Source organism: Galeopterus variegatus, unplaced genomic scaffold (genome assembly GCF_000696425.1).
Source record: "Galeopterus variegatus unplaced genomic scaffold, G_variegatus-3.0.2 Scaffold1567, whole genome shotgun sequence".
NCBI classification, from domain to species: domain Eukaryota; kingdom Metazoa; phylum Chordata; class Mammalia; order Dermoptera; family Cynocephalidae; genus Galeopterus; species Galeopterus variegatus.
In genome coordinates, this window is record NW_007727678.1 from 231,683 (window position 1) to 242,195 (window position 10,513).

The 10,513-nt window shown below is 40.3% G+C and overlaps 1 protein-coding gene across 1 annotated transcript in view; it reads right to left on the reverse strand.

Annotated features, from left to right (window-relative positions):
* EFCAB6 (EF-hand calcium binding domain 6) overlaps window positions 1–10,513 on the reverse strand; it is a 303,634-nt gene that overhangs the window by 160,637 nt on the left and 132,484 nt on the right. Inside the window, 2 exon segments of the mRNA XM_008577701.1 lie at window positions 4,303–4,470; window positions 10,033–10,141. Of these exon segments, the coding sequence (XP_008575923.1) occupies window positions 4,303–4,470; window positions 10,033–10,141 (277 nt within the window).

Genomic DNA, 10,513 nt, shown 5'->3' on the forward strand with positions numbered 1-10,513 from the left:
ACTGAGGGTTGCGATCCGTTGCCGGCCACGAAAAAAGACAAAAAGGAAAAAAATAAATAAAAAATAAAAAATAAAAATAGTTAATAAAATAAAATATATTCTTTGGCCCAATAATTCCATTTCCAGAAATTTATACTGAAGAAATAATAACAGAGTGATGCAAAAAAGCAGGTACCAAGATGTTCATTGTAGTGAAATTTATAAAACAAAAAGCAAAAATGAACATCTAGGTTACAGCAATAGAAAACTGTTACTCGGTATCTTTTAAAATTATAAAGCAGAATTTTTATTGACATTAAGTATTAATGATATGTTATTAAATGACAACATAGACTGTCACTAATTGTATGATTTCACTTTTAAATAAAACAGACACAATATTAAAAAGTATGCATCCAAATTCATCAAATTGTATACATTAAATATGTGCAGTTTTCTTGTACATCAATTAAACCTCAATAAAGCTGTTTTTTAAAAAAAGAATGTGTTGTGTATGTGTATATAGGTTTGGAAGAATATACAACAAAGTATAACAATGGGTCACAATTCCTTGATGTTAGAATTAGTGGTGATTTTTATTTTCTTCTATTTGTATATCTGTATTTTGTAATTTGTCTAATTCATTCGTTCAACACATCTTTTTGTGAGTGTGTCTGGTGCTGGCTGTGCCCTGTGGCCCAATGGGCAGCGATGACAGAAAGGCCTCTTTGTGGAGACAAGTCCTCATCACGCCACAAATGTGACTCAGTGGCTCAACCACCACCCAGATGGACCGCCAGCCACTGGAGTGCATTGACACAAGAAGAGTCACCAGCAGAGATAAAGAAAGGAGGAGGATGTCTCTCCCCACAGAGCCCATTTCAGAGTGACAGAAGAGGCATCTGCTCTATGATTGTACTGGGGGACCTGATCACACCTCTCAGCATTGGACAGATCATTTGGACAGCAAATCAACAGAGTAACCATTATTCTATCAGAGGCAGAGAAGAAATCTAGAGTAATGAGAGGGGAGAAGGGAGAGGGAAAAGGGGATGGGGAGAGATTGGACAAGGGGCATAAAGAATAATTACGATTTGTAACAATATATATGCTAGTTATGTTGATTTGATTAACATATCTCAATGTCAACCCCCCAAAATATGTATAATCAATTTTGATTCAATAAAAATTAAATTAAAAAAAATGTGACTCAGTGGCTGCCACAGGTGCTGAGGGCTCTGTTAGGCTGAGCACTGGAAGATGGGACTTCTAGAAATAGGGAGGGTCCCTGCACAGGCACTGGGTGCACTGAGTTCTGGAGTTGGCGCCATAGGGCAAGAGGCGCAGGGAGAGGCCCCGGGCCTGGGGGAGCCTGAGGACCTGAAAGTGGAGACTGCGACACAGGCAGCTGGCTGGACGGTGGGGGCACCTTGCCGACCTCGTTAGAATGTTTTGCTTTACCCCAGGAAGCCCTGTAAGCCATTGGCGGGGTCTGATTTGACACGATCTGATTATAGTAAGCAAAGACCATGTCACTTGCAAGATGGAGAGCAGATTGCTTAAGGGTCTATATTTTGTTTTTAAAGAAAAAAAATTCTAAACATTTTATGTGCATTAGCCTGTTAATTCCCATCACCCTGCAAGGTGGTACTATTATCAGCCTTGTTTTACAGAGGAAGAAATGAGTCTTGGGCAAATTATTTGCCCCAGGTCACAGCTAATAAGGGGTGGAGGCAGAGAGCCGATAGCAGGTGCACAAGCCCCTACCCCCAGCTGACTGCCTCCGTGCCCTGGCGATTCGGCTGGATCTCACCCTGAAGCACTAGCAGTAAACTGAGTCAAGGCACGTTTTCAGACTTCCATATGTTATATACACTGCCTGGGCGAACAGGCTCACATGCCTGTCCACCTATGCAGGACACGTATGCGGTGCGGCCAGCACTTTACCTGTCGGCCCCGTCAGCCTTCTCCCCACCATTTTCCAGCAAAGTAGATAATGAGATCTTTCATATTTAAAAGAAATGGTATAAATGTCCAGAACTATGAAAATGCCCACACCCTTTGACCCAGTATTTCCACTTCTAGGAATCTATTCTAAGGAAATATTCAGATATGAATGAAGATCTCTGCACAAAGACGTTCAGCACAGTACCATCTGCCACAGGAAAAGGAAACAGACCAATGGCCTTGCTATGGTTTGAATGTCCCCTCCGAATCTCACGTTGAAACTGAATCCCTATTATAACAGTATTAAGAGGGTGGGAAATCTGACTGTGGTATTTAAAAGGTGGGGCCTTTAAGAGGAGATTGGATCATGAGGGCATAGTCCTTGCGGATTAATCCATTCATGGGGTAATGGTTTAATGGATCGATGAGTTATGTGGGAGTAGACTGGTGGCTTTATAAGGAGAGAAAGCACATGAACAGGCTCTCGTCCTCTGGCCATGTGATCACCTATGCTGCCTGGGGACTCTGCAGGGAGTCCCCACCCGGAAAAAGGCCCTCACCAGATGCACCCCCGCAACCTGGCACTTCCTAACCTCCAAAACTGTAAGAAATAAACTCTGTTTCTTTATAAATTACTCAGTTTCAGGCATTCTGTTATAAGCAACAGAAAATGGGCTAAGACAATGGGTATTTATTTATCTTTAAATACCCCAACAACAGTAATGCACAGAAAACACTCCTAGAGAGCCATTAAAAATCATGTTTATGAGGAGTTTTCGATGATGTGGAAGGAATGCTCGTCTAATGTAAAGTTGAAAAAATGGTATACAAAATCATATAAATAATGAGTTCAACCACGTTTTTAAAAAAATATGTGCACACACAGACATACACAATGTTTAGAATGAAATTTGTCAAAATTTTAACTGTAGGTATCTCTGGATGTTGAGATTTGGGATTTTTATCATTATTTTCACCTCTGTAGTTTTGGATATTTTCTAAATATTATTCAATGGATATCTATTGCTTGTATAATAACAAAATATTTGAATGGGTTATATAACATGGTCTATTAAAATTACCTCCAAAATGTTGGTAGAAAACTTCCAGATATACCAAGAGAAGGTAATTTAAATATGACACTTTCACTCCAATAAATTGCCTCTTTTTTTTTTTTTTTTTTGTCTTTTTGTCTTTTTTCGTGTCCGGCAACAGATCGCAACCCTCAGTGTCGCACCCGTACCGGACCGGGACCGGCAACGGGATCGCAACCCTCGGTGTTGCCCCTGCTCCTCGCTCAGCCAGTGAGCTGCCGGTCTGCACGTGGGATACGAACCCTCGGCGGGAGCGCCGCCGCGCTTTCCAAGCGGCTCACTGTAGCAGTGCACCACCGGGCCGGCCCCAAATTGCCTCATTTTTAACCAAGAAGTATGTCCCAAACTCTCCACAAGACCGTGATGCAAAAGCACAAGAGCTGAAAGGATTCATTGATAATAAATTGTGTTTTGCACAGAAGCCATCAGAATAGAATGTGGCAGGCTTCAGTTAAACCATCTTAAAGCTATCCCCAAAGCAAGGCACCCTGTTCAGATCCACGCAACAGAAACATCATTTGTGGGGAAATAATGCATCTCTTGATATTGCTGGTTTGATTTAGATTTTCAGGTATGCCAACTTCATAAATCTAAAACAAAAAGCTAATTTGTACCTGTTAAAAGATGTCTCTAACAAACATTTCAGTAGAAATCTGTTAAAGCCTACCGCATAAGATATCTGAAACAAATCTGATTTTTAAAAGTTCTTAAAGTTTTTTAATGTTATTAGCTATTAAAGATATAGAAGTTATAATAAATAAATTTATAAATTATATATAAAAGTATATATAAATAAACTTATAATAATAAAACTATCAGCTTTTCAGCCAAAAGAAACAAATACTAAAAGAAAGTGTTAGTCACTAGAGGCAATGAGCAGTTATTTTTTTTAGAGTTTTTTTTTTTGAACCAACGTAGGGACAACTCTCTACAAACGTGGACGAGAACCAGAGCAGTCGTTCAAACACTCCTTTTTAAGACACGTCCACAAGAGGAGAGTTGTCCAAGTCCTGTGAAAGGAAGTTACACACTGGACCTCAGGAGCTGTCATTCAAGGACACATTTTCAGAAATGTCAGATATCATCCTTTGATAAGATTCAGAAACTAAAAATTAAAATCAAACAACTCTTAAACACCTGTTACTTAAAATGAAAATTGATTCAGTTGAGAAACACTGTCATTAATTTATTTCAACTATCCTTCACCTGCATCTCGTTTCACTAAGAATATCTGATTCCTGCCATAGGAGAAAAGCAAACCTGCAGTTGTTATAAAACTTACATTAGTGTTCTCTTTGAGCAGATCAACCAACATGCTGGCATTGATTGCTCCGGTGTCCCCAGGGTCAAGCATTTGCATTAGTTCTTTGAATTCTGAATCACTTAATTTTACAACCATGGAACTTAGAATATGTCGCAACTCTTCTCCTGTTATCTGTCCATCAGGTTTCTGAGCATGAAAGTGTATACAAGGGACTTTTTAAAAACAGAAAAAGAAAAGCAGTACATATATTTATCATCATTTAATAAAGAGCAAGCTTTGGCCAAAAAGGACTATTATTTGAAATGAGAACACCTCAACTGATGATCATTATGTAACACATATGCCAAGAGCAGTGGGGGTTGGGAATGCTAGAACTTTCTAAGTGCAGATCCCACAATGTCCCCTATCAGGACATGGGCAGGAGACGGCCCCCGGCTGAGGAATGAGACCCATTTCTCAGGCACAGGCTGCCCCCTTTCCCCGGGGCTTCAATAGCTTCAACAGCTCCTCCTTCCCCAACCCCACCTGGGGGCTGGGTGGCCCTGCCCCACGGGGCACAAACCTTCCTGGCAGTTCAATTACAACTTGCCAGTTTATTAAGAATATTGATTACGCTCGCTTTCACTAACACCAACCTCATCAATTACGTAAATGGACAATTACTTAGCAAGAAAAATTTCAGCCATGCTGCATAAAGAAAACATATTATAAGCAAAATACTGAGGCAGATTTCTTCCCGAAGAATAAAAAATTATCAATAAGTAAATTAAATATATCAAAATCAAGAGCTTCTGTTTACTGGAAAGGCAGGGAAATAAAGAGCCCCTACCTCGTACAGAGACTCTGTCAACATTAATGCAATGAAAGGGTTTATTAATTGATAAAGCAGTGCATCAATGTCAAACTATTATTTTGGGGTCCAAAATCTAAAAAATATGTAAGGTTCTTTTGGGGTGATTTAATACTTAAGGGGAAATATGCATGCTTACTATTTGGTTTGGGTGCAATAATCTATTTTTTAATGTCCAAATAGGAATCACTGACAACTAATTTTTAAATGATTTTTAATAAATTTACAGCATTGTGTAACCATCACCAATATCTAATTCTAGAATATTTCCTTCACCCCCAAAGAAAACCCAGTGCACCTTTGCGGTCACTCCCCATTTCCAGCTCCAGCCTAAGGCAGCTACTCCATTTTCTGTCTCTATATACTTGTATTTGACTTTTTCTGGATATTTCATGTAAATAGAATCACACGATAAGTATATGGTCTCCTGCATCTGGCTTCTTTCACGTAGCACAGCATTTTTGAGTTCATCCATGATGTAGCATGCATCAGAATTTTGTTCCTTTTTATTCCCGATTCGCATTACATTGTATGGATATACCACATTTTGTTCATCTTGTCAAAAGACGATGAACTTTTGAATCATTTCCAGTTTGGAAATTGTGAATAATATTGCCATGAATATTTGCATACAAGTCTTTGTGTGGACATACATTTTTATTTCTCTTGGGCAGATACCTATGGGTAGAATTGCTAGGTCATGCGGCAAATTGCACTTAATTTTTAAAGAGAGATGCCACACTGTTTCCCGCAGTGTTTAAGTTTCCACCTGCAGTGTATGAGAGTTCCAGTATCTCCACGTCCTCACCAAGTTAGTCCCGTCTGTCTTTTGCTGTAGACATCCTGGTGGGTGAGAAGTGGTGCTCACTGTGGTCTTCACTTTCATTTCTCTGATGACTAATGACGTCGAGCATCTTCTCATGTGTTTATTGCCCATTTGTAGACTTTCTCCGGTGAAATGTCTGTTCACATCAAGAGCTGCCCATTTTAAAAATTGGGTTGCCTTCTTACTGAGTTCTAAGAGCTCTCGTTATTCTAGATACAAGTCCTTTACTGGATATATAATTTGTATGTATTTTCTCCCAGTCTCTGGCTTGTCTTTCCACTTTCTTAATGTTATCTTTTGAAGCACAAAAGTTTTTAATTTTGATAAAGTCCAATGTATTGATTTTTTTCTTTGACAGACCATATTTTTGGTGTTATATCTAAAAAATGTTAACCTAACACATGGTTACAAACATTTATACATATGTTTTTATTTTAAGAGCTTATCATTTCAGCTTTTACATTTAGGTCTATTTGTGTGTGATGTAAGGGTGCTTGGAAAAAAATTCATCTTTTTGCATACAGATCTCCAACTGTCCCAGCACCATTTTTAAAAATATTATTCATTCTCCCATTGAATTGCCAAAAATAAATTGACCATAAATGTAAAAGTTTGTTTATGGACTCTGAATTCTGTTCCACTGATCTGTGTGTTTGTTCTTATTACCAGTACCACACAGTCTTATTACTGTAGCTTTGTACTAAGATTCAAAATCTGGACATTTAAATACTCTAACTTAGTTCTTCTTTCTCAAGATTGTTTTAGCTGTTCTGCAACCTTTGTATTTCCGGATCGGTTTTGCAATTGCAATTAAAAAAAAAAAATAAGCCAGCTAAGATTTTGATAGCATTTGTATTGAATCTATAGATCAATTTGGAGAGAACTGCCACCTTAATAATAGTGAGTCTTCCAATCCATGAATATGGAATGTCTCTTCATTTACTTACATCTTCTTTAATATCTTTCAACAGTGTTCTGTAATTTCCAGTGTACAAGTCTGGAACTTCTTTTGTTAAATTTATTCCTACGTATTTTATTCTTTTTGATGCTGTTGTGAATAGAATTGCTTTCTGAAGACTATTTTCAGATTGCTCACTGCTAGTTTATAGAAATACAATTGATTTTTGTACATTGATCTTTTTGTTTGTTTTCACATGTTCACATTTATTATCTATGTGTATTGATCTTGTGCCCTGCAACCTTGATGAACACATGTATTAGCCCTAGCAGTGTGTGTACATGTGTTGTGTCTGCACCCCTCCCTATCGCAGGGGAGGGACGTGTTCCCCACACTGCCCTCCACACCCAGGCAAAACGCCCATCACTGCCTCCTGGCTCCCTCCCTCTGCTCTCCTTACCTAGTCCCTTCCATGGCCTAGAACGTGGCCAGGACCGAGGCAAACGGTGACGGGGGTGAGGGAGAGGGAAGTCCCACTCTGAAACCATGCCCCGTGCCCTGCCCCGTGCTCCGCTAAGGCGTGTGCTCTTCGCTGCCTTACGTGGTACTCCAGAGTGGGAGCTCACCATCGGGGGACTTTGTATTACTCCTCTAGGTGTTTAGCCCAAGTGCCCAATGCGGGGACCAGCATGGGCTAGGTACCCAATTCTTTTTTTTTTCATGGAAAGATTCATATTATCTTTTAAAAGTTTTTTTCATTGAAACATGATTTGTTATAGTCATAGAGTACAGAGTTAACTACCAATACTTGCATATAATATGTGATGATCAAATCAGGATAATCAGCATATTCATCATCACAAAATGTAATCATTCTTTGTGTCCATTAACCAATTTCTCGCTAAGCCCCCTCTTCCTCCCCCTTTCCCACTTCTAGCAACCACAGTTCTGTTCTCTCCTTTTGAGAGGTCAATGTATTATTGGGATTGTTCTTTCTTTCCTTCTTCCTTCCTCCCTCCCTCCCTCCCTACCTCCCTTCCTTCTTTCTTTTTTAGCTCCACTTATGAGTGACCACATGTGGTATTTCTCTTCTTCTGCCTGGCTTATTTCACTTGACATCAGTTTCTCCAAGCTCATCCATGCTGTCAATGGCAGAATTTCATCCTTATTTATGGCTGAGTAGTATTCTATTTTGTGTATATACCACATTTTCCTTATCCAGTCATCCGTTGATAGACAGTTAGGTTGGTTCCATATCTTGGCTATTGTAAATAGGGCTGCGATAAACATGGGAGTGCAGGTGTCCCTTCAACATGATGATTTCCATTCCTTTGGGTATATACCCAGTAGCGGGATTGCTGGATCACATGGCAGTTCTATCTGCAGTTGTTTGAGGAAACTCTATACCATTTTCCATGATGGCTGTGCTGATTTACAGTCCCACCAACACTGTAGGAGGGTCCCCCTTTCCCTGCATTCTCAGCAGCACTTGTTATTCTCTGCTTTTTTTGATAATAGCCAGTCTAAGTGGAGTGAGATGATGTCTTGATGTGGTTTTGATTTAAATTTGCCTGAAGATTGGTTATGTTGAGCATTTTGTCATGTACCTGTTGGCCATTTGTATGTCTTCCTCTGAGAAATATCTATGTAGCTCCTTTGCCTATTTTTTAATTGGATAATTTGGTTTTTTACTGTTAAGTTGTTTGAGTTCCTTGTATATTCTGGATTCTTAACCTGCACTGTGTTTATTGATCTCTGGTTGAACAGGACAGCAATGTATTTTCAACAGTCTAGTATCTGGAGTGGTTGGCATGGTTACAGTCCTCCATTAAAGGAAATGAAGGTTTCACTATTTTTAATTAAATTACTTCTTCAATACACTCATAGAACCTGAGGTGAGCGAACACAGAAAGCCTTCATTTCTCTTTTCTGAGGCAGCTCAGTGAGCATCCTCCTGGCAGCTCTGTCGAGTGCTGAGGTGCGCCTGTGCTGGAGCCCGGGGGCCTGGTGTGCAACCCGGTTCCATCACCACTAGCCGGGCAGTCTCAGGCTGGTCACTTAGTCCCAGAGGGTCCCTTTCCTCATCTGTCCAATGGAGATAATAATAATGTCAGTCTCAGCGAGGTGGTGAGAGGATTAGGTGAGTGTGTACATGAGAATCACTTAAGACAGTGCCCAGCACATAGTAAGTGCTCAATATTATTGTTTGTTCAGAGAGACCAAAGGGTTAATTAAAATAAGCATCTCTCCCCAGGAACACAGCACATACACCCCACCCCCCCAAATCCACACTGTGCTTGGAAACCCCAAGCCATGGCATTCTAGAAGCAGGTGCCATGTTCTCCAGCACAGAGGGCACACAATCCAACCTTCGGGCCACCTCTAGGCACAACATGGGGGGCTTCTCCCCAGAGGGCTGCCCTGGAGTTCAGAGACTTCCCCTGGTTGGCAGGATTTGGAAGGCTGATGCTAAGGCTAAGTAACTCCTCTGGCATATGAAATCTTTTGTGCATGTCCTATTTGAGTCTAAGGAAAAGTAATTCCCCCAACTCCTCATTACTTACTAGAGATTCAATTATTGAATGTGCTTAGTAAATAACAAACTTGGGAAATGCTGCTACATATCAAAAGTACCCAAATACTGCTTTCTAAAATAAAAAGTGAGACAGGAGCTAATGTTTAAAACAAGAAAAAGAAAGTTGCAAATTCATGAATTAGTCTCCCTTTGCAGTACAATTAAAAAATTAAATAGGCTATTTTGGAGCTGAGACAATGTTCCTGTTATTGGGCAACAAGTTGGTTATGAACCGAAAACCTCTAGTTTTAGGTGTGGAAGATTCAACAGGTCTGGATCATTTGTTAATTAGACAATTAATGGTGACTGGTCACTCCGTCCTTAACGACCTTGCCACACACTGCTCTCCTCCTGTTAGCATTTGTCCTCCTGTCTTGCCATTAATGCTGCCTCATCTGCCATCCTGCCTAGGCTTGACTCTTGAGGCCAGGGCTTATATCCCTAAGACTCAGAACAATTCCCAGCATATAACAGTAGCTCAAAAAGTGTCTGTGGGGACGGTAAGGGAAGGAATATAGAGCTTTTATTGGTCTCGTTCTGAGTGTTAGCATTCTTAGAAGCAATAAGTGTTTTACCAGAGAAGGGTTTCAAAATCTTACACTGTTGATTATCAGTAATGCTTTCTTCAACGACGTACAGCGGTCTTCAGAATGTCTAGATAACTTTGTGATGATATTTTCCTTGCAAGATTGATTTCTAGAGTTGATGCTACAGGAGGATTCGGAGAAAAACAGGAAGATTATGCTCTTGAACTTTTTTCTTTCTTAATGCAAAAAGCAAGGATTTTAACATGACAATGACAATAACATACTCTCTTTGTGGATGGCCCTTTTTCCTCAAATTGTGATGTGCTTGCGTGGGCTCACTCGTCACTCAGTGTGATATTTAACAAGGGAGATGCCATGGAAGCAATTCCTGTACGGGTCACCTGGCTCTGCTGGGCCATCAGCCCCACCCTGTGCTGAACAACTCTGCTTAGCATCTTGCCAATCAGTGATTTGGTCTCAAAAAAGACCAGTGAATGGGCCGGCCCGGTGGCGCACTGGATAGTGCGCCGCTTGGGAAGCGCGGCGGCGCTCC